Source organism: Triturus cristatus, chromosome 2_2, assembly GCF_964204655.1.
Source record: "Triturus cristatus chromosome 2_2, aTriCri1.1, whole genome shotgun sequence".
Classification (NCBI taxonomy): Eukaryota; Metazoa; Chordata; class Amphibia; order Caudata; family Salamandridae; genus Triturus; species Triturus cristatus.
This window is the reverse complement of record NC_140582.1, coordinates 926,036,104-926,061,338: the sequence shown is the minus strand read 5'-3', so window position 1 is coordinate 926,061,338 and position 25,235 is coordinate 926,036,104. Positions and strand designations below refer to the sequence as shown.

The following is a 25,235-nucleotide window of genomic DNA, read 5'->3' as shown; positions in this document are numbered from 1 at the left end:
ACGCATTTGAAGTCGTGCGTGTGGGACTATGGAGATGCACGACGCCATCATGCCTAGGAGCTGCATGAACACTCTTGCTGGAAGAGATGGATGAGTTTGAAATTGAGAGATGAGATTTTGTATACTGGCTATCCTGGCTGTGCTGGGATAGGCAATGGCTTTGGATGTATCTATGGTTGCTCCTAGATACTGATGTAAGTGGGAAGGTTGTAGGTGGGATTTGGGGTAGTTGATAGTGAATCCCAAATCGTGGAGAGTTTGAATCGTGCGATGAGTGTGGAGAACGCATTTTTGGTATGTATTGGCTTTTATGAGCCAATCGTCCAGATAGGGGAAGACATGGATCTGTTGTCTTCTGAGATGCGCTGCCACGACTGCTAGGCACTTGGTGAACACTCTGGGTGCTGTTGTTACTCCGAATGGGAGAACTGTAAATTGATAGTGTTGCCCATCTACCACAAATCGTAGATATTTTCTGTGAGCGGGATGCATAGGGATGTGAAAGTATGCGTCCTTGAGGTCCAATGTGGCGAGGAAGTCTCCCTGTTGTAAAAGTGGGAGGACTTGTTGGAGAGTGGTCATGTGAAAATGATCCGAATGTATATACTGGTTTAGTAGTCTGAGATCCAGTATGGGCCTTAGTGTTTTGTCCTTTTTGGGAATGAGGAAGTATAGAGAATATACCCCTTTTCCCTGATGTTGAAGGGGGACTGGTTCTATCGCATGTTTTTGTAACAGGGATTGAACTTCTTGTTTGAGGAGAGAGAGATGATGCGAGGACATTGGACGTTGTTTGGGCGGTATGTTTGGGGGGGATTGTATGAGTTCGAGGCAGTAGCCAGACTGGATAATTTGTCTTACCCACCTGTCTGTGGTGATGGAAGTCCAGACAGGCAGGAATTGTTGGAGTCGCCCCCCGACCGGAGTGGAATGGTCTGGGGGGAGTGGTGGCAAGTCACTGTTTGGTGGCTGGTGAGGTGCGGGTGTTGTTGTTGTTGCCCCGTCCTCGACCTTTGTTATTGTTTCCCCTATAACCTCCCCGGAAGTAACCTCTGTTAGGGGATGTTTGTCCAGAATTTTTAAAGGTGGACGTGGTCTCAGTTGATGTGTTTTTGGAGCCTCCTCTATAAAAGGAGCGACGAAAGGAACCCCGGTTTTGATGAGACTGCAGTGCTCCCATAGACTTGGCAGTTTCATTATCCTTTTTCATTTTTTCTAATGCAGTATCCACTGCAGGGCCAAATAGCTGCTCTTGGTTGAAAGGTTGAGCTAGAATTGCGGTTTGAACCTCCGGTTTAAAACCGGAAATACGGAGCCAGGCATGTCGTCTGAGTAAGACGCCAGTATTGACCGCTCTAGAAGCAGTGTCTGCTGCATCTAAGGCGCATTTAATGGAGGCATTAGATATTAATTTGCCTTCTTGGATGAGGTCGGAGGCCTGGGACTTAAAAGGTTCAGGCAGATGTTGCATAAGGTCCTCAAGTTGGTCATAATGCGCTCTATCATACCTGGCTAACAGGGCCTGGGTATTCGCAATACGCCAATGGTTAGCCGCCTGCGCGGCGACCCGTTTGCCCGAGGCTTCTAAAAGCTTAGACTCCTTATCTGGGGGAGGCGTTTCTCCAGTTGTCTGTGAGTTAGCGCGCTTCCTGGCATTTGATACGACTAGGGAGTCTAAAGGGAGCTGGGCCTTAATGTATGCAGGGTCTTGCGGGGCTGGTCGGTACTTTTTTTCGATGCGTGGGTTGAGAACCCTAGCTCGAACAGGGTCCTTAAAGACTTCAGTAGCATGCTTTATGACCCCTTTGATCATGGGCAGTATGTGAACAGTCTTTTGTGACTGCTCAAAGGTATCAAGGAGGAAGTCCTCTTCAATGGCGTCTGTGTGCATAGTAACGCCGTGGAATGTTGCTGCCCTATTTATAAGTTGGCCGTACCCTAGGTGGTCATCAGGAGGGGAGGGCTTGGAAGGGTAGGTAGTGGGGTCAGGCATGTCAGGTATAGGATAAGACCAGTCATCCATGGGTGCTGGGTCTGGGAACGTAAAAGGGTCGTTTGGGTCAACAGGATCATCAAATAAATCAGGGTCCGCCCCTCCCCCTAAGTCATCATTATCATCCTGTGGAGGAGGTGAATGATAGGGAGATGGTAAAGGTAAAGGTAAAGGTAAAGGAGAATCAGGAGGAGGAGGGGGGGACGGGTTAGGAGGTAAAACAGGAGAGGAAGGACGAAGTGGTGAAGTAGCACAGTCCTTTTTCCGTATGGGAGCTGGGGGAGGTGTAGTGTCCAGCTTCCGCTTTTTATATGGGATGGCAGTCACATGTCCCGTTTTAGGATTGATATAGATCCGCTTCTGAGTAGGATCTGGTCGAAAAAGATCATCTGGCTCCGAAGGTGGTGTCTGTGACGTCCGCTTCGGGTCTTTATGAGCTTGTTTCGGCGGGGACGCAGTTTTCGGCGCCGACTGGTTTTTCGGTGCCGACTGGTTTTTCGGTGCCGACTGGTTTTTCGGTGCCGACTGGTTTTTCGGTGCCGACTGGTTTTTCGGTGCCGACTGGTTTTTCGGTGCCGACTGGTTTTTCGGTGCCGACTGGTTTTTCGGTGCCGACTGGTTTTTCGGTGCCGACTGGTTTTTCGGTGCCGACTGAGGTTTTGGCGCCGACTGAGGTTTTGGCGCCGACTGAGGTTTTGGTGCCGACTGAGGTTTTGGTGCCGACTGAGGTTTCGGTGCCGATGGACTTTCAGGCATCGATGTTGAAGAACGTTTCGGTGCCGGTGGAGACTTCGGTGCCGAGGAACGTTTCTGTGCCGAAGGAGATTTCGGTCTTGGAGCCTGTTTCGGTGCCGACAATGGGTGTTTGGGTGCCGAGGGTGTTAAAGGCACAATTAGGTGAGGTTTGCTCGAGCCCGAGCCACCCACAGGCTTAGTTGTCTTCGGAGCCGGGCACGAGGGCGGGGCTTCTGAAGAGGATTTCCGGTCGCGACTGGGCCCAACTGGCGGAGTCTTGACCAATGCTTTTTTGGATGGGGCAGGGGCAGGGGGGGTGGTACTCACACGCTGCCCTGGAGTGATGAGGTCATCGGAATCGTCGGCTTCGGACACGATCTCGAGATCTTCGGTGTCGTCTTCGGGAACATCTTGAGCAAAGATGTCCTCCGGTTCTGGAGCTGGTTTGGCCATAATATGGCGTCGAGCTCTTCGGTCCCGGAGGGTCTTCTTCGAACGGAAAGCGGAACAAGCTGGACAGGTGGACTCGTTGTGTTCCGGCGACAGGCAGAGGTTGCAAACCTCGTGGTGGTCACTGTGGGGGAACTTCGCTCCACACTGGGGGCATTTTTTGAAGGGTGTCCTGTCCATCAGCCGCTTCCGGAACCGGTCCGAGTTGATGTCGACGTCGACGAAATGAAGATTAAAGAGTTAAATTGATTGCTGGAAGTTTTCTGCTGGAGCGGAAAAAGTTCATCCGAACCCAATGGCGGAAAAAAACAATCTGCCGATGGAGTGGATGCCCATGCGCACTGTTGTCCAGGGGAGGAGTCACCAACCTCGTGACCAAAGACTTCTCCGAAGACAACAACAACCTGCAATCATCCGAGCCCAACACCAGATGGCGATCTTATCCTCAGTGTGTGATCTGCAGCTCATATGCCTCGAACAGCAAGAATCCAGAGAGGATCAGACAGGTGTAGAAAAATAAGCCCAGGAAAGGGTAAATACAACTGTTGGAGACCCTGAGCAGGATCAGACAGGGAGAGAAAAATATACTCAAACAGAGGTGAACCAACACGTTCACAGATCTGAGGAGGGACAGATAGGTATAGAAGAACATGTTCAGGCTGCAGAAAACCAAAGTGCAATAAGACCTGAGCAGGACCAGTTAGGAGAAGAATAACAAGTTCAGGAAGAAGAAGAGCAATTTGAAACAACCCCTGAACAGGATCAGATAAGGGAAGAAGAACATGCTCAGGCAGATGAAGTCACTACAATAAGCCCTGAACAAGGACAGACAGAGAGGGACTCTGAAGACGAGGAAAATCAAATTGTGCCACAACATAACGAAAATAAAATAGATCGAAAGAGACGAGGACAGTGAAAGTGCAGTACAAGCCAAAAAGGTCAGAAAAGGTGATAATTGGCCAGGTGGTGTTAGAAGATTTAAGTACCACTTAAAAACTATAAGTGAAGAACCTGAACAAGTAAATTAAATTTCTAGTCACTCTGGACAATCGACTGAGAAGCCTAGGCGAAGCCGCCAAAGACTGCGAATTGTGAATAATACGTTCAAAGGACCTGAGTGGACCTATGTAATTCTTGAAGAATTTGAGAATCTAGATTTGAATGAAGAAAGTGACGAGGAAATAATTGTTGAAACGATTGACGGAGGGGAAGTGAAGCCCCCTTGAAGATCTAAAACATAAAAATTTGCAAAGTAAAGCAAAAGGAAAGAAGAGAAATCTTCTAAAATTAAAATGGCTGATGATAGGGTTACTGGAAGACCAAAACGAAATTGTATAAAGAAATGTTGTAGAATATGTATCTGTAGTATATTTTTAGTAATTATCATTTTGTTACTATTAACAATAGCTATTCCTTATTTGATGGTGACAGAAAAGAAAAATAACACAGATACTAAAGAAAGAGTAGCTAACAAAGGGAAGTAGAGTAGACTTAGAAGCACCAGATGAGTTAGATTTACATCGTACTAACAAATAATTACACTGCTTTAAATGCATTCACAGTTATTGGTTCAGTACGTAGACACAATGGAGGTTAGTGATTGTTATGTATGTATGAAATTACCAGCATCAGTAGCAGAGGGTGACACTTATCACCATTTGCCATTAACATATGGTATTTCATGTAGTATTTTAGCTAGTTTATTTTATAGAACAGGGAGATTACAACAACAAACAAAGTCTTTATTTCGACTTGTTGTCATAAAAGACGAGTTAAAAAACAAATCTCATCATCATTTACAAAGACAATATTTAAAAACAATTCATCATCAGGTATTTCCAGTTTAGGCTACACATTTAGGTTATATACATATTTCATGATACTAAGACTAGAAACAGCAGGATTTAGGTTCACTACATGTGTGGCATTCCTACTCGATCGGGTAAAAAAATAAATATCTGTCTTTCATAAAAGCACACTAAAAGAAATAAAAGTTCCACATTTGTACTGAGGTTATTTTAGGGCGGCTGGAGGGCTTTCAGTTTCCCAACTCTTATTAACCACATCCGTTTCAGGAATTTAGCTAAAGCTATCACTATTATTTCAGAACAGTCAGTTTGAAATATTCTCAGTGCAGTAATCCCCGTCCTAATACCCTTTTGGATACAGACTGCTCTTATCCATCTTAGGCGGGGGACCTTGTATTCTGGGCAGATAAACAGGATATGTGCTATAGTTTCAGGATAAATTATGCAAAAATTGCACATTTTGTCATTTTTTCTAGATGCCCATTTACAGGTGACCGTGTTCAGTGGGAGAGTACCTACCCTGAACTGGTGGTATAATTTCCTATCAAGAGGCAGTGTGATCAAATCCCAGTACAACTCATACCCAGTAGTGTGTTTCAGCTCCAAAAAGACCTTAGTATATGATGGATCACTGTGTGACTGGAACTCCTCCTGGGATATGAGTGACCAGTAAGCCTCTTTTAACTGTAATTTGGTAGGAAATGATGTCCCCTATGGATTATCCCAAAGATCCCCCATTCCTAGGGACTTTAAGAGAATTTTTACCTTTCTAAACCATGGAATTTTGCCCCCAGAATCCATATTACGCGTCTCCAAAAGTGCTAACGCATAGTGATTCAGTTCAGGGGTTACCCACAGTCTTCTCCAGTAGGCAACTGGTCTAAATCTACATATATTTTCTAGACTCTGACACCCCAAATCCATGCGCAGGGGTATGAGTGGTGTAGATTGTGGGAGGCCTGTTATGCAGCGAAGAAATCTATTATGTGCTTTTTGTAAGCCTGCTATTTCAGACGACCCTCACAGTTCTGCTCCATATAGCAAGGAAGATCTTACTCTTGAGTCGTAGATTTTTAGTACTGGGGCTATGGGTTTAGTGGCTGACAGCTTGAATTCTCTTAGAAGAGCACCGGATAGTTGCGCGTGCTTGGAAATTAGATGGGCCACATGTGGCTTCCACTGTAACCTGGAGCCCAATGTGATACCCAGGTAATTGAAACTATCAGTCTGCTCTAATAGTTCCCCATTCATAAAGACTCTGCCCCTAATGTTCCTGTGCCTGTGCATCGTCATGAATTTAGTTTTAGAAACATTAACAGAAAGGCCATAGTCGTTACAAAATTTTTCAAAGCAGTCTATTGCCTTCTGTAACCCTTCCCGAGTCTTTGATAATAGGAGGGTGTCGTCGGCAAACATTAACAGGGAGACGGGGATGCCGTTCTGTTTGGGTGCATCAGTAATAGAGTCCCTATAGTAATCTGTAACTCTGTTTATATATAGTGTGAATAGTGTGGGTGCCAGCACGCATCCTTGCCGGACGCCCCTTTCCGTTGGGAAGCTGGCAGTCACCTGACTCTGGTTACCCCATCTGACCTGCGCATAGTTGTTTTCATGTAATTTAATCAGAATCGCAAGTAATTCAGGTGGGATACCCTGCTCATGGAGCACTCTCCACAGCCTATCTCTCGGGACTAAGTCAAATGCAGCCTTTAAATCAACAAAGGCTGCATATAGTGTGCCACCCCCCAGAACCACCCATTTCCAATATATTGTGGAAAATCTAAAAACTTGGTCCACCGTGCTGGTCAGGGGTCGGAAACCAGCCTGTAAAGTGGTCATGACTCCCGATTCCTCAATCCAGGTCTGGACCCTGAGAAGTACCATTCTAGCCACAACCTTCTGGATGCAGGCTATTAGGCTAATTGGCCTATAGTTTCCCGGGTCAGCTCGGTCACCCTTCTTAAAAATTGGTATGATTTCTGCTCCCCGCCATATATCCGGCACCGTAGTGCCTTTGGCCAAAGTGTTCGCCAGTAATTCAATGTAAGGGACCCAGACTGATCTGCTATGCAAAAACAGATCTGCGGGAATTTTATCTAGGCCCGGGGCCCTGACCTTAGGAATAAGATTAAGGGCACATTCAACATCTTTTTTGGTGAACACTAGCATGATTGCTGGGAGAGGAGGACTAAGAGAGGCTAGGGCGGGTAGTGGGACATTATTTGTATTAGCAAACTGGGACTTGAAGTGCTTGACCCAGTGTTCTGGCGGGACATGATTAACCGGGACTGGTTTTTGGTTCCCCATGCCCCACCTCACAAGATGCCAGAAGTCCGTCGAGTCTCTGGACTTACTGGCTGCCAGTAACTCCTCCCAGTATTTAGTGTCCCATGTTTTTTTCGCCACATTTTGTGTCCTTTTGTAATGGTTCCTTGCCGCCCGTATAGCTTCCCTATCAGTGGATCGCACTGCATCAGCTAAAGATTTGTATGCAATCCTGCAATTTTTATCATACCATGATTCCTGTTTTCTTTTCCCCTTACCAGGGTGCCTCTTCCTAGAAATACTAAAAAATTTACTAAGTTTAAGAAAAAGGGTCGAGTGAATGTGGACTACCCTACTGCAGTGATCCTCATAATCCGACTGCCCCAGCATTTCAGTTGTTGCTTCTTTTACCATGTCATTCATTTTGTTAATGGATTCGGGCTTACCCAGACACTCGGCCCATCTAACCCGCCGAGTATCATTTGTCATGATGATATCATCTATCAAATCTTCGTGTATTGACCTCAGCCCTTTGTGCAGCTGCAGCTCAAGACTGAGAGGATTATGGTCACTTTTGATACGCTGTATTACTATCATATCATGTATAGCAGACCAAAATTCGAGATTGACCAGAATGTAGTCAATTCTACTAGTGCTCAGTCCATTATTAAAGGTTGGATTACACTGCTTATCTCCTCGTGTCCTGCCATTCACTGCTCTCAGCCCATGTTCTAAACTGAAGGTCTTAAGTTGTAGGGCTGCCTGGTCCACCTTTTGATAGGGGTTAAACTGAGGGTGGGGATTTGCCAACAGATATCCTCTGCCTCCGTGAGCTCTAGATCGGTTTGGTCCAGAGGCTCATAGGAGCAGTTGAAATCTCCGCAAATTAGCAAATTGGCATGTCCCCTCCAGATACTAATATAATATCCCAGTGCCACCACAACTTCTGATGGTTTCCCTCCTGGCTTTCCTCTGGCATACACATTGAAAATGATAAGTTCACCAAACGATGGAGATTTTAACTTAACCGCCAGAATGTCCCTTGAATTGGTTTCTAGTTGTGAAGTTGTAAAACCATCGTCCTGTTTTACCCATGTGGTCAATCCCCCCTTAGGTCTCCCTCTGTTTGTTTTGGTTGCAGCTATTGCATAGTGAAGATACCCTGATCTATGCTGGGGCTCTAATGCCCATGTTTCTTGCATATTGACTATCATAAAGTTATCAATGAAAGTAGCCCAGTCCCTGGAGGACAACTTATTTTTAAGACCTGCCACATTCCATGAGACCAGAAACTGGGTCTCCACATTGCTGCTTAAAGCATTTTGAACAGTTGGAGAGTCTCCTGTACTGCTAATATCCAACTTTCCCTCTGTCTCTGATCCGCTAACCTCCACCAGACAACCAGTATCAATTGGCTTCCCTGGAAAGTTACTAGGTGTAAGGAGACCTGTAATTCCAGCGACAGCCTCATAGTTAGTTAGACCATGAATTATTGCATCACTTGCGCAGTCACCTTGGTTGTTTGTTTGTGTACTGTGCTCAGAGTTGATTGGCACATTGGTGGTGACACCAATCAAGTCAAAACCTCTGTCAGGTATATTTGGATCAGTGGGTACATTCCTATCCAAAGCCTCACCCACACCCACTAACTCCTCCCCAGGTAACTGTAGACTTCAATCACAGGCATCCAGACCACTAAAGATGTCAAACCGATTAGACACTTCCAGTGGAGTGAATAGCACTGGATAGTTCATGCTCCTATGATCAGTGATACTTGGCCTAGTAGGTACTATATTCCACCCAGACGATTCTGGAATTATGGCTGCAGGTTGCACATAGGCAGGGTTCCTATTATTGACCGTGCTGGGGAATTTAATAGTAGGTAAAAAGTGACCATTGGCCTGGTGGGTTGAAAATACTACAGATCTTGGGTAAAAGTAAGTCAGAGGACGTGGAATGATGCTGCTATCAAAATTTACCTCTGGCCAATTCAGGATATAGCGTACTGCATTGTGGTCTCTGAAATTGACCACAACCACATCCCCCCCCAATGTCTTTAGGTCTTCCCCCCAGCCACTGGAGCCGGCGCACGTGAATTATTTCGCCATCTATATTACTGGCGATTGGCCTATGTAATGCCAGCCAGTGTGTTATTTTATTCTTTAGTTGGGAGAAACCCTCTCTATTGTTCACTGGGAGCTCTGGAACCCCCGTTAGAATCACAACGTATGGTACGGCCTCGGGCGGAAGATCCGGTAATGGTCCCCTAAACTGTTTCCCCCGGGTCTGCCACAGGCCTCCCTCCTCGTATCTTTTTGATCCATTCAGACAGTTACCCATGTCTCTGGTAGATTTATTTTCAGAGATTGTTGGATGACAATTAGTTTTAACTGTTGTATTACACACAGGAGCATTTATCAGATTGGTGGTAGTATTGCTCACATGGGATTTAGGGGCAGGAGCTGACCCACTCAATAAATGACTGCTAGAGGACGGAACATCTAGTATAGGGTTAGTTAAAACTGTATTTACAGCTAGCCCAATTTCAGTAGATGGTAGTCGAGATTTGTTAGTGGATTTATCCCCTGGGAAGAGAGCTGAGACCTGATTAGACTCCGAATTACCTTTTAATTGTGTAGGACTTGACTTCCTACCCAGGTCTACTTCTATTTTCCCTAGTCGGTTCTCTATTTTTTCCAATCTTTCCACTATTGCGAGGGTATAAGATCGCATAATCATCTCGATACTATCCAAAAGATTGCTGGTGTCTTTTATATTAGACCCATTATCTTTGAAGCTGTGTTTAATACTATGTTCCCCCTCTATATGCACAGAAGTCAACAAAGGTATAGGAACAGTATCCAATCCAGTCCCATCCTTAGGGGTTGCAGCGGATGTAGCCTTGGTACTAGGGGGGGGATGACCTTCTTTCCAAATTCAGTGTAGCTCGTCTTCTGTTTAGTAGGTTCCATCCTATTACGTCTCTTCTTATTAGGTGGTGGACCATACTTTGTAGATTGTACAGCTTTCTTATGTCTTTGTCTTATAGACTTAAGGGGAGTGGGTGTCACAGCAGTCGAAGTTCCTGAAGTACTGGATGGATCGTGTGATAGATTTGTAATATCTATTCCAGTAGAAGAAGTACTAGGTACTACGCATTCTCTCAACAAGAGAGGAACACCTTCTGTACATAAGGTATCATCAGCAGGGGCTGGTACTGGGATGAGCTCGTTTTGAAGAATGGCTGCGGGATTAGGCTCATACAATGCCCTATTTTTAATGTTTTCTATAGAGCGTCTACGCTCAACTCGGCGCTCTGCGAGGGAAAATTCTATTGAGCCTCCGGATGGTGTTCTAGTAAAATAGTTATCCAGGGTGCCATTCATTATAGTTCCCACTCTGTCAGCCACCGTTGTTATAGGACTCAGCACAATCGTGGACAGGTTAGTAACTTGGTCGGGTAAATGTTGTTGCAATAACATATATTGTCAACTTACGATGCGTCGTTTTCTTATGGCTCTCAGTTTGGCCAGAGTGCTGTGCCCGGTCCGGTCTCGTCGGTCCTCGGACGGCCACAGATGGCCCGCCCTTTGCCCGGGCTTAGCCCGGCGCAGTCCCGCGTCGCGGGGGAAGTCCTCGATTTAAACGCCTCCTGGCGCGCTGCTGCCGAGGGCGGGCTTCCGTCGCTAGAGTGCCTGGGAGCTGTGGTCCCAACTCGAGGAGGATGAATGGCTGCAGCGTCGGTGGTAGTGGCGGAGAGACGAGGTAAGAGCCCCCCCCGGAACGCTCACACTAATAGAAATGCAGGCCCGGGATTACAGCAGGAAACACCCGCTCTGCCGGGAAAGTCCTCGATTTAAACACCTCCTGGCGCGCTGCTGCCGAGGGCGGGCTTCCGCCGCTAGAGTGCCTGGGAGCTGTGGTCCCAACTCGAGGAGGATGAATGGCTGCAGGGAGATTACAGTATTATTCAAATGTAGATGTGATATTATCTGAGGTTCCTATGCGCAAGAGTATGAATCCAGTTCCCTAGTACTAAAGCTGCACAATTTATGGGTGAATATTTCTTAACCATGAAAACAATAGATATAGCAGAAGCACACAAAAACAATATGAAATGTTTATTACATGAAGAAGAAAATACATTTTTGAATTTCGTAGAAGAAAGGAGACAGGAATTCCAAAGAAAGGCATCTGAAATGAAACCTCAGATTCCTGAATGGGCTGAGAAAGAGGAAATATATACAGCTGGCAAGACTCATGCTACGACGGCCCTAGATTTTGAAAAGAAAGGAAAGATCTGCCTTCATAGGTTAAAAACGGACTATAACAATGTGTTTATTTGTTCCAGTGAATGTGAACATAATTTCCTGGTTATTGGAGGATGGGGACTAAAAGGGGGAACAGAGCCAGTATTTCCTGAAGTTTACTATGTATGCGGGAATAAAGCTTATTTCAGGCTTCCTGCAAGATGGTACGGGAGTTGCTATTTTGGAATAGTATTCCCTAAAGTCTATCATGTGAAAAGACTCACTAGAAGCAATGAAAACAATAACGGATTAACACGTAGCAAAAGAGCCAGTTTTTCAGAAATAGTAGTGGATATATTTTGTGCATTTATACCTTCAGTGGGAGTCATCCTGAATTCACGGAAAATTTGTCAGTTATCTACAGTGGTTCATCGTCTATCGACTGATACTGCTGGACGATTCTTAATGACCAACACAGAAATGGTTGCAATTAGATCAATGGTTTTACAAAATCGACTTGCTCTTGATATATTACTGGCAAAAGAGGGTGGAGTCTGTAAAATGCTGAAAGTACAACATTGTTGCACTTATATTCCCGATAAAAGTGTTGAAATTGGAGGATATATTAAAAATATTTCGAAACCACTGGAAGTTGACAGTGACTGGAAGAAACTAACAAATAACATTACTTCAATAGGGACTTGGTGTGCTATATAGGCAAAGGTATTGTAGGCCAAATAATACTACCTATACTTGGAATAATAATATTAGTCTTAGCAATAATGACATGGTACAAATGTTGTGGAAAGAGAAAAAGATATGAAGTGAATGGAAAGGGAAAGAAAAGAAAGTATGAAGAAATCCAATTAGTAGAAATGAAAGGAGAATTCTATAAAAAGATTGAAAAATTTTAAAGATAAAAATGGAGAAGGATGACAAGTACCAAATGGGAAGAGCTGGATACCTGGAGTCATTGTATTCTAAGGCCTGGAAAGGACAGTATGTAGGCCCCACAGCGGCGATATGGCACCAGGCAAATTCCCGTTTAGGCTGGGCGAGGACCCTCACCAAAGCTACGCCATTATGGTGTACCCAGAAGCTGGGACTTCTGGGTAGCCATCCCGGGACCTGGTGAAGAGGGGTGCACTTCTAAAATTCGGAGACTTACAGAAGACATATGACTTGGCTCAAGGGGAGGTGTTTAGATACTTATAAATTAGACACGCCCTTACCACCGCCCTCCTGGACATGACAGATTTCTCAGACTCCTCCCTCCTGGAGGATAGGCTCCTCGACGGACCACTGCTCACCAAGGCCATATCGCTAACATAAAAAAATCATGCAACAATCTACCCGATACATTCTACAAACTCCAGGGAAGATGGCAGCTTGACTTAGTGCCCATTGATGACGAAGACTGGCACGGATGTCACCCAGGGAGGCAGCCATGAACCTCCAGTACCGACTTATTCAACTAAAAATTGTACGAACATCTTATCTGACTGGAATAACCCTGGCGAGGATGGGCTCCAGGACGAGTACATTTTGCCTGCGAGGCTGCCAACAAATTGCAACTTTTTATCACACGATATGGGACTGCCCGGGAGTGATGTCCATTTTGCCTGCGAGGCTGCCAACAAGATGCAACTTTTTAATCACACGATATGGGACTGCCCGGGAGTGATGTCCATTTTGCCTGCGAGGCTGCCAACAAGACGCAACTTTTTATCACACGATATGGGACTGCCCGGGAGTGATGCAGCTGTGGGAAGGGGCCACGGATCACATACAGGACGCCCTGGGGAAGGAACTCACCCTCACGCCTCGGTCTCCTAAATATATGGGAGCAAACCGATCTCACAGACACCGAACAACAATTCACGACACTGGGCTACACCTTAGTTAAAAGGGAGATAGCGAGGAAATGGTGGGTGGCGGACAAGCCTTCACTCAGAATGTGGGTCAGAGAATATGACAAATGTATGATAGCAGAAAAAGAGGTGTTCAAAGCGAGGGTTGCCTTAAGAAATGGGACAAAAAGTGGGGCAAGTGGAATGCTTATTAAGGTGACCTATGCGTTTCCCCGTCAACAGAAATGGAACTGCAATGCACAGACATGCGATGATTGAATGCACCCTGATTGTAAAGGATACCTTTCCCTGAGGATTTCTGTGTATCATGAGATGTACCTGATATCATTCATAATTGTAAGTGACCTATTAATGTTAAAACCAATAAAAAAAATTAAAAAAAAATGAAGAAGGAAATGAAGACTGAAAAGGGAATTGAGATGTGCTAAAGTTGACATCTGGTTAGGTGATGGGTAATTTTGTGATGGCACAAATGCCATCAGAGAGGGGATTGATGGAGCAAGGACTCGCACCTGCGCAATCGCATTTAAAATGGCAGCTTAAAAGCACACAAGCTAAGCATCTGCTTCGCTAAAACTAAAACAAGCTATTTACTAAATGCTAATGCGGGGAGAGTTATTATAAGTAAATCGGAGTACAGTAGAGATAGGTGGTATACAGCGAAATCATTTTATTTTGATGTTAATATGTTTTTCTTTATTAGTTTGTATTTGAGCCTACGGGCAGGACTGTAGCCTGTACCACACATGACTTTCACGCAGGCACAGTAATAACAAGCCAGAAGCCATGATGTCGTTTCTTGAAACCCATCCAAGGCCATCTTCGCTACATGTCCTGGGAACCTGATGGACATCCTGCACGTTGAAGAGATGAATGTCATATGTATACTTTTTCCCTGATAAAGATGTGAATATGGGTGGGAAATAAAGCTTGGGAATAAGAATTAAGGGGCGGTAACATTAAACAAAGAGCCAAAGAAAATTATTAAAACTTAGCATGGCGTGCTGATCATCCCCCCTTGCTTGTCCAATCAGAATTAGGGGTCCCATGAAGTTGAAACATTTAGGGGTGGTACATGCCATTGGAAAGGTACAATTGAGGTAGTTTAGTTAGTTTGACACAACTCGTGATCCTGAGATGCTGTCCGAGAGCTGAACGAATGCTGAAGAAGAATCGATATTGCAGACTTTGAATTTGAGCAAATTAATTAGAAGATTATCGCGGAAGAATCGAGGAGGAAGATGGTGTCAAAGAGGGGTGCGACGCAGGCGTCGGATCTAGAATAGGTCATCTGTCCTGTCCTGAATCCTGTCCAGAACCTGTCCTGAAGTCTTTGTCGCCTGAGCTGTCCCAGGGGACCCTTCCAATTTCCTTGGCCAAGGGGTTGGTTTCCACACCATTCTAGGTAAATATACTTCTGTGTAGTATGTAATTTGTACTGCTCTCTCTATCCTCTTTTTCTTGAGTATTGTTATTTAGAAACTTTGTTTTAATATAGGAGACTGATTAATAAATTAATTGACTTTCCTTCCTCGGAGAAACTGAGTTCATACTATATTATTGATTTTGGCTCACATGAACTTAACTAGATAAAACATTTAAACTTTTCCAGAGTCCGTGGTTATTTCAAAGAGTAAGAAATATAAACTTTATGTCATATCGCCATAAACTAAATTACAACTAATAGGTCCATTGACCAGAGTAAAGAACTTATTGATCAGTGAAAATTAGTTAAAATATTGACAGGTAAACAATCTCAAAGCATCTACAAAAATTGACCCCAAGAGGTATTTACTAGCCTATGTGAATGTGTGTTTATTGGCCAGGTGAGTATTTTATATTTGAGTGCCTGAGATTGGTAACCGGCTGGATCACCACTGAAATATCACCTAAAAGATTTTGTTTTCTAAGAATAAAAGATTTTGTTGAAAAATACGTCTATAAGAGTTTTTAATTTTCTTCAGGGCACTACGCACTTTTTCTACAATGTGACCTGGGACTATAAGCAGGGCTTTAAGTGGGACCATCAGTTCTTAAAAGCAGGTGCGGGGAAGGGTCCCAACCGGGCTCTCGATTTTTACCTAAGGGGGGGGGGGGGGGGGGGCGCGAGGGGGTTGATAGCTGCTCTGTCAGCCATGCTGTATTGTATTATGTACTTGAAGCCCCGCCCACTCTCCGCCCATGTTGTTCATTGGCTTGTGTCATTGTCCTTCGTAAATGATGGCTTCTGATTCATTATTAGGCTTGTTAGTCCCTCCTTAGTACCTCCCATGAGGACTTGCCCTTTTACATCGGTTGTTACACAGTAGGTCTTCTTTAGTCTGTAAGTACTATTTTTTTAATGACTTTCTCTTACTGCAGGTGGGTCTCTTGTGCGCAGCTGTGACCACCAGGATTGCCTATTTAACTCGTAGCAAACGGGGAGCTCTTCGGGGGCCATGGGAGACAGAAGGTGCCAACTTAGCGATGTCTTCAAGCATTTGGAATTTAATAGGTCTCGCATTTGCGAGAGTTTAAGCTATTGGCATTGTAAATGACAATGCCATTTATTTAGGTTTTAAAAACCAAAACATAAATAAAAGGAATTGTCATTTACAATGCCAATAGCTCAAATTCGTGCAAATGCGAGACCTATTGCATTGCAGATGCTGGTTTAGTTTTATATAGCGCAAACATGAGCACCTTACACAAGGACATATTCATCTTTTAAATCACAGGATGTTGAGCCGACATGGGGCTCGAACCTGCTTTCTCAGCTAAAAGTTGGCAGCTCTCGCCTTAGCCACAACCTGGCCCACAAGAACGGAAGCATTTTCAATATTATATACAACAAAGTCATAGTTGCTGCTTATTTATCTTATGCAACTTACAACCATTGAAAAAGCCAATAGTTTGGGCTTGTTGTAGGTCTAATGTTACTTGTTGTGTTTTATATCTGGATGAATGGACAGAAGCAGCAAAATACCATTGGGGCAGTACACTATGCTGAGCACAGATTTTTAGCTCAAGTGATTTAAGCCACGCCCTTAATTACATCGGCCACGCTCCTGTGGGAGCCTCCCCCAGTTTTTTTCATCCCACTTAAAGCCCTGACTATTAGAATAGCCTTTTAGAGTATTCATAGACTGCTGAGGACTAGATCACACTGCTGGAGTCCTGTAGCAGTGACAGGACAATGCCAAAGCCTCTGACTGCATGGGGTTTATGACACTGAAGTGCTAGGAGCAAGCTTGCCTTATTCTGTCAAGAGGAAGCTCTTCCTCCTGGTAGGAAGCACACTCTGATAGAAAGGTTCTCCCACAGCTTGGCGGAGGTTTGCCTTGTCAAGGAGAGGGCGGTTCTTGCTGCAGAAAGGAAGCTCACCTTGTCAGGTGGACTTTCTTCATGGCACAAGTCCACCTTGCTGATGAGAAGCTTGCTCTGCCCTGGAAAGACTTCACATTGTCTGGTTGAACCTAAGCATGCAGAGTGTAATTTTGTTTTCTTGGGTGCCTCCCATTCCTGCTAGGAGAAGCTTTCCTAGCCAGAACCCTGACCTATGTACATAAAGTCTCCTTACCAGAATGCACTTCTCCTTTAGGATGCGCATCTCCGGCTTTACACGATTCAGCAGGCTCAGGATCTGCTCGTTTCCCTTCAGGAACCCACACTTGGGAGCTACGGAGGACAAGAAGATGGAAGATACATCAGGTAGGAATGTGACCTGTAAAGGTAAATATCAATACATGGACACCAACATAACAAAATGCTAGTGGCAGCAAGATCTTGTGCTCTATGGCATCCTACATCACCTTCCTTAACAGATAGGGCTGGCTCCTCAAAGCCTGGGGCTCCGAGAGCCCTCCTTTTCTCTTGCTGCTGCCTTCATGATTTGGGACTAGGGGTAGCATAGGCTGAGTCAGTGCTAGCACAGAGCGGCTACTGCTACCTCTCGTGACCCCATTCATATAACTGGAAAAAAGAGGAATAGCATATGTAGGATTCTGGCTCTGTATGCACTATACAAAATTGAGGTATAGTGCGCACCGAGTCCAGTAGATCCCCAAAGTTATAGCAGAGGTAAAGTAGATAATACCTTACTCTTGTGGTAGTGTGGTTGAGCATTCAGGCTTATCAGAGGGTAGTGTTAAGCATTTGTTGTACACACTCAGGCACGAAATGATGTCACACACTCAAATACTGAATCCAGACCAATGGTTTGTACAAAAAGTACTTATTTTGTGGTTTTATTTCTAGAACCAAGATTTACTCAGTAGCAGGTAAGGTATACTTTTCAAAATACAGTGAACACTGGTTTTGTAGAAATATTCAGAGAATATTGAGAAAACGATTTGTAAATTGTTCAAAGGCACCTGTAATTACTTTCAGATTACTTTTCTAGTTTGGCATGAAACAAAGTCCTAACACAGTTTAAGCGACGCAGGACATCAGTAAACAGGGTAACTCTTTTAAAGGCACTAAGCTACTGTTGTTGCAGTACAAGACAATTCAACACTTAAAAGATTTTTCTGAGAAAACCCACCATACAATCCTATGGTGAAAAACGAAGCGTTAGGTTTACAGGTAAATAAATGGTTTTAGCATTGGAGTTTTGAAGGGGTGGGGGTTAGAACCAAGGTTCAGATTGGCACTCAAGGGGCACCACCAGCGACACTAGAGTGGCTGGGTGCCAATGTTAGCCAGTTTGGCACCTCGGCTGGTGGCTGCTCCTGGGCAGGTCACTCAGTCTTGGGAGGCAAGCTCCTGGGGTTAAGGTAAGGGCAAAGGGGGTCCCAGGTTAGCACCACATCCACACCACTAGCGGCACAGGGGCAGCAGAGTGCAGGGTGCTCAGGAGGTGTCAGGAGCCCAATGCTTTCCTATGGAGGATGTCGGTTGAGGAAAAGGACTGTAGGCTGGAGCCAGAAGACTCGACGAAGGAAAACAATGACTGGGGGATGAATTTGAAGAGTTCCTGGACACCAGGACACCGTTGGTTGGGCACCACAGGACTCAGGGTGCAGGTGTGTCTTTCGTGTCGGGATCCAACGCTGGAACACAGATCAGATCACCGGGGGGACCTCACTAGGGTGTTGGGCCACTCGAACTTGGGCCTTGGGTGTAGGGTGCAGAGTGATGAGGACTCGCGAATCTGGCTGGCTCTGGAGTCCTGGCTTGGGTTGATGTTGGACAAATCAGGTGTCCACAGGAGATCAGAGTTCTCTAGGAAGGCAGGGCAGGTCACCAGGGTTCTTGGATGCTGCTGGCTGTAGGTCACACCGGGTTCAGCTTGCATGGGTTTCGGAGCAGGAGACAGGCCGGTAGGGCTGAAAGCAAAGCAGTTGTCGTCTTCCTCCTCTTCTGCAGCACAGCTGTTCGGTACTTCTTGTCACGTCGAATCAGAAGAGGCAAGGTTCAGGGGGTGCCCCTAAATACTAGATTTAGGGGTGTTGCAGGGTTGTGAAGGTTGGGACCAATGGGTCCCTTCCCTGGGGTGTCTACACCACCTAATAAGCCACCTAATAAGCCACCCTCCAGCGGGAGTAGGGGCAAAGGCCTCTTCTGATTGGAGGGTTCTCCGTATCTTCAAGATGGCGGGGACTGAGAGATGGCCTTCACTTTGCCTCTTCCACCTGAGCAGTGGGGTTGGGAAAGATGGGCCCACCTCTCTTCCTGGCTAGGTTTTCCCACTAGTTCTCACGCCCAAAGTGGGGGTTTGAACCGGTGGGAGCCAGTTGCTGATAGTAGCAAAAGGCTGGGATAGCTAACAAAGACGGCATGCCTTTGATGCTCCCTCTTTGTGAACACTGCCCATCCTGGGGGAGGAGGCATGACACCTCTGCCAAGGATGTGCTTTGTTTCCAGACTCAGAGAGCGAATGCTCTCTACCCAGGGATCCAGAAACCTGTCTGGTGGTGGCAGATGGCTGGGAGTCAGTCAGAGGCCACACCAGGGTAGGTCGTTTTTCAGGGGCATCTCTAAGATGACCTCGAAGTGCATTTTTCATTAAATCCCACATTGGCATTATTGTGGTTTTAATGTGCTGGGAAGTTTGATACCAAACTTCCCAGATTTCAATAAAGGCATCATGGAGCTGTGGAGTTCGTGTTGACTAACTCCCAGCCCATGCACTCAAAATCGCTCCACTGTACTTACAATGACAGTGAATAGCACAGACACTGTAGGGGCATATTGCTCCTGTGGCTATACCCTCACCTGGGTATGGTGCACCCTGCATTTAGGACTAAGGCCTGCTAATGGGGTGACTTACCAGTGCCACAGGCAGTGTTGGTGGGCATGGCACCCAGGGATGTGTGCCATGTTGACTTCAGTTTGGTCTGCACCACAACACGCAGTCTGCCAGGGCATTGTAGGTGTGTTAAGGGGCGGGGTCTCTGAGGGTGGTACTGTACATGATGCAGTCCTCAGAGGCCCTCTCTGGTCACAAGGCCCTTGGTACCAGGGGTACCTTTTACAAGGGACTTACATGTGGCCCAGAGCTGTGCCAACTTGGGTACAAAGTCAATCGAATTAAAAAGAAATTCGAAATCAAGTACAGGGCCTTCTGCAGTCCAATATTTGTGCAGCGCCAGTTGTAGGCACATGCATGATGCAGCATTGGGTGCCTCGTTCTGGCATGATGTTCTGGTCCTTGTGGATCAGAGTATGGACAACTGGTGCAAGCAGACCTGCAACAACCTTGACCAATATTTTGTACAAATATATAGGTCTGTGAGAGTCTGGGTCCAGAGTGGTAGCCCACGTTTGGTGAGAAACAACAGCAAGTGGGGGTCCACTAATGAGGCAAATTTCTTGTCGAATTCTACCAGGAACCAGTTGAAGCTGAAAGTCTTCCCAGAATTTAGGCCTCAGATTGTAGCCCTAACCTCTTCCTCAGAAGTCGGAGCCTTCAGTCTCTCGTTCCTTTGGTTATGGTTGTTGCACGTAGAGATCTGTGAGTAGGTGGATTTGCTTGCTTGATCTGGGTAGGGGGCAGAGCTTTTAACGCTCTGTAGTAAGTTGCAAATGCTTCAGGAAGGTCTTTCGCAGTCATCATATCATAACCCCCTGGGCCTTCAGGTTAGGAATGAGCGTGGGGGACTGTTTCTTAGTAGCCAGTGAAGTAGTTTGCCTGGAATATCACCTGTCTCACGTCCATCGCTGCGAAGCCATCCAAAGCCCTGTGGCTGGGCCCATGAAGAAGTTATGCAGTTGTGCATGTTTTAACTATGCTTTCGCTATTTGGTCGGTCTGCCCTCAGCTTTGGATCTTGTGAAATGACCTGGGCAATTTCTATCTCCAACTCTACGATGGTGGCGTCCCTGAGCCTCTTCTGGTCTCAAACACAAGTCAAGGACCTACTCCTAATCACGACCTTGAAGGCTCCCACAGGGTGGCTGCAGATTGTACCGAATTGGTATTAAGTGCAAAAAAGTTGTCTGCATTGAAATCATTGTGTGTCAGCTACCATGCATTTAATCTCTGCATGCTCTGTGGCCTTTCGCTGTTGACTTGAAAGCATAGAATTATAAATAAGTGATCTGAAAACCCCCTCTGTAGAATATTTATGCCTACGAAGTTGTGGGCGTCCAAGGTGGGGAAAAGGAATGCTTAAAAACAAGCCTTAGACACCAAAGAGAGTTCCCTCTCTGAGCCACTTACCTTTATTTTCCGACAAGCAGAAAAAAAAAAGTGAAAACCAAATTCTAATTATGGCTATAATTTAAATATGTGCATAATACTGTGCTTTGTTTTCAGCCACGAACAATCAACAAATGGCCTCATATGGGTCTCTGCTTTATGTTACTGATGCTACCAAGAAGAAATGTAGCTTCTTACTCTCTTTCTTCTCCTCCTTATCCGTTTCCATCTTAGTGGATCCCTAGAAGGAAATAGGTAATGAGAGACTGTCAGGGATCTATCAAGATAGGTATGGATAGATTAGACGCACTGCACATGGTATGATCACTCAAGTTTGCTCACCTCATCTTTTGGAGGAGGGTCTGGAATAGGAATATCCAATTCCGCATGAATTAATGTTAGGTCAGAAATATTCAGAGCGTCCTCCTGAAAACAAACACTGATCAGTACAAACAGATTCATTGTTAACACAAATGCATGTGCTGCAGAGGTGAGGAGAGCACCAACACCAGCAATCACAATGTGGTGACATCACAACAGGGGGCACACATAGGTCAGTGTGTGTGAAGCCCTTTCCTAGAAACATGACCAGATACAATAAGAAAAATAGTGACGATTTCTTAACTTCTAAAGAGTCTATAAATCAGGTCTTACAATATTCCATGAACACAAACCACAATATTAAAACAGATATCAGCTATAAGTTTAAACAAAGGAACATTAATTTGCTCACCTCAACTTATATACATGCTTGAATTCAATTATGAAAGGCAGTCATAGAATGGCAGTAAAATAAAACCTCTATGCCGTTTTTGTTAGTTCATCCAATACTTCTAAACGTTGCACTTCAAGACAAGGATTAACATTTAAGGCTAAGCCAACAATAAGAAAATAAATCTATGCCCAAGTCTAACAGGGATTTAGGGCGAGAATAAGGATTGCGATTTATGTACTGGCTGTCCCCGAGTAGTCCCAATCCCACAAAAGGAATGGTATGAAGACATAAGCAGTTTGTAAAATAGAAAACAGACAGTTAAAAGGCTCTTTAACGGATGCTTTTGGTCCTCAAAGTTTTTTTTTCACAATGCAGGTTTAATGAGAGAAAAATGTAAAAGTGATTTTGTTTTCATCAATAAGCTTTTGGGTTTACTGAGAGCATCCAAACAAAAATTATTCATTAAGTATAAAAGAAATGTGGAGCAGTTACAATGAGCTTTTTTTGAATGGCCATACTACTACGTTAGCTGTCTCACGTTTCCCCCAAAAAATCATAATAAAAAAAATACATATGGCTCTCTTCATCCAGTGTTATGTTCAAGCATTATTCACATTTTGTATCCGCACACCACAGCATGTGTCAACGGGTCATTCACTTCAGCCATTGGATCTTTTCACTAATGGCATTTTGCTTGTGTACATGTGCACAGCTACCTAAAATGTAGTCCACTTCACTCACTAAGGGCTAATAGCTACTTTAATTTCATAATTTGTTTTAGTCCATTTTTGCAGTGGTCATTTTTCACTGTTTCACATAAATACACATATACACACACACACACACACACATCACTTTTAGATGCCGGTCTTTTTTTTACTCTTTATAACTTTTACTACAAGCTTCCCGATTTCAAAAAGAATAAACACCGCTGACTTACTTAAGCCATAACAGTTGGTATTGCCAATGCTTTTTATTATTTGGACTGACTGGCAAGAGATTCTGTATCACTACACTGGGAGGCTAATTTATAAATAGGCAGGCGGCCAGTTTCTCCACCAGGGAGATGGAGTAAATTACTCAGTTGCCATGACGGAGGTGTCGCCCGCCTAATCTAGAAAGGACAGCCAAGCTGGCAGTCATTTTGACAGCGTTGGCAGGAATTGCTGTCAAGGAGGTTCCTGTCAATGGCATCTACAGTTTGGTGCAGGGCTCTTTCAAGATGATGGTGATGTGCCGAAAACTGTTTTCTATTTTCAAAAAGAAAAGCTTGAAGCCTGCTTTTAAATTTGGAGGGCAGACCTTTATCTTGACCACAAAAAACAAACGGCATAATTTTAAATTAACTTCATAATAGTAAATAATCTTTGTAGGAACTTCATAATAGTAAATAATCTTTGTAGGACTGTGAGTAAAGTGATCAGAAAGTCCTTGGGTCAGATTTAAATGCGGAATTACTCTCTCCCCATGGTGGAGGGGCCAACCATCAAATTTAGAAATGACAGCCAAGCAGGTTAGAATGCATGGACAGAACTGCTGAATGCATATCGCTGTTTGGTGCAAGGCTGTGTCATCATTACACAGCCCTGTACCAAACCGTTTTCTTTTTTTATTTTCAAAAAGAGAATCCAGAAACGTGATTTTCTATTTGAAAATACAAAAAGTAATGCTCCCCTCGACATGGGAGTCATTACTTGCTTTTTACTGTCCCTCACTGCCAGGGTTTGCCTAGCGGTGACGGACTAATAAAAAAAGTTACTACATGTCCACTTATCATGATTGGGTGGGTGGACATATAGCCATTTCTCGAACAGCCATTACTCGGAGACGTTTGGCAATAGTGGAGATGGAGCAGTTTCAGCCGTGGCAAAACTTATGGTCCACCAGCAATTAAATTTGGCGGGTGAACTTGTATATTGGTGGGGAGGGAACTTTGTTGCGATGGAGAACCCTCTCCGCCAGCATAAAAATCAGGCAGTTTGTCACCAACTCATTCTTGCAAGAGAAGCAGTCTAATCAAACATTTAAGTGTTTCTGCATACGAATGGCAATTCTTTGAATAACCAAGACTACTAAAGAGGAGCCCACAATGAACAGAGAATTTGTAAACCAGAATGTCAAGATATTGATCGTATTTAAAATGTCAAGATGAGTAATTTGCACAATGACATATGTGATATGTTTGATAAACTGCCATTGCAAAATGTAACCTCCAAATAAAGAATAAGTATATAATAATATGCATGCCAATGCTTCTGCCTTCATAGGTTACACTTGATTGCTCCCGTCACATGGTGGAAGGTTTTCCCCTATCACTCATTGCTATTTACATATATACTTCAGATGGTATTAAGTTAAACTACTACTGAGCATTTAAGTTGCGCCTAAAACAGCACAACAAATTATGAAAGATCTGGCTGTTTCTCTTCCAGAATATCATGCGAATGGCTGAACACTCAGAGATGCACCCTCTCCTTTTTTTTCGGGATTTTACAGCGTCAGTGCAGGCCGCTCACAGGGAATACCTTCAAGTAAAAAAGAAATTGCAAAAGGAGGGCATCAAGTATGCTATGCTATTTCCAGCCAAACTCAGGATCGTCTACAAGGGAACACAAAAGATATGCACTATCCGTAAACTAGCAATGGAATATGAATATGTGAAGCAGATCACGGGCCCACGGCGGCCCGACCTGGAGAAATAAGCGGGCCGTGACAGTACTCCCCAGCAGGTGGCTCCAAGACTGGGTGGCTCCAGCTGGCTGATGAGAATAGAGATGGTTGTACTGACTACAAGACCCTGCTGAAATAGGGGCCACCCGGGCTGGGTCCGAACAATTAGTAAGTACTATTTTGAACAGGTGTGGCGCTGCTGCGATGAAGTAAGAGACCCTAGTGAGGGCACTGAGGCAGGTGAACCACCATGGACCGTGCACATGGTGTATCCGCCCAGACTACTTGTCTGTTGGTTTCATGCCCAAATAGCGGTGAATCAGCTCCCTGGTTGCCTCCGTCCACCAGGAGGTTAACCGGGTGACTAGCTGCCGCACCCCCACCCCCTTGGGTGATCCCCACTCCACATGGGACATGTCTCGATTATGGTATAGACTCTTAATAAACTGCATCAGAGAAGTTCAGTTACCTAGGGAAGATGCCTTTAGCAAGGTTGGGTTGCTGAAGTGAGAGGGGGGTGGGAGGTTTGTTTGTTTCGTATTATATGCCTACACATGTATAATCACGGATAGTGCCAGATGTGATGACATGCCCAGAATGGACACACACACACATGTGCAGATAAAGTAGATGTTTAAACCACCACGATCTGAACCATTACTTATAACATGGAACGTACTGGGGCTCAATCCCAAAAAGATTAGACAAGTGCTACCCTATCTGGATAGGCATAAGGTGCACATAGCGCTGTTGCAGGAGTCGCACCTCAGGGGCAGGGCTATAGAGATGGTGGGAGCCAGGTGGGCGGGATACTAGGTGGCTACTACTTCCTCTAACTATGCAAGGGAGGTCATGCTA

At 44.9% G+C, this 25,235-nt stretch overlaps 1 protein-coding gene across 1 annotated transcript in view; it reads right to left on the bottom strand.

Moving 5' to 3' along the window:
* Window positions 1-25,235, bottom strand: part of LOC146862960 (proteasome activator complex subunit 2-like) — a 174,874-nt gene that overhangs the window by 105,489 nt on the left and 44,150 nt on the right. The window contains exons 4-6 of the mRNA XM_085642332.1: window positions 21,335-21,418; window positions 21,191-21,233; window positions 16,932-17,029 (exon numbers count right to left, since the gene is read on the bottom strand). Of these exons, the coding sequence (XP_085498458.1) occupies window positions 16,932-17,029; window positions 21,191-21,233; window positions 21,335-21,418 (225 nt within the window). The remainder of the gene's footprint in view (window positions 1-16,931; window positions 17,030-21,190; window positions 21,234-21,334; window positions 21,419-25,235) is intronic.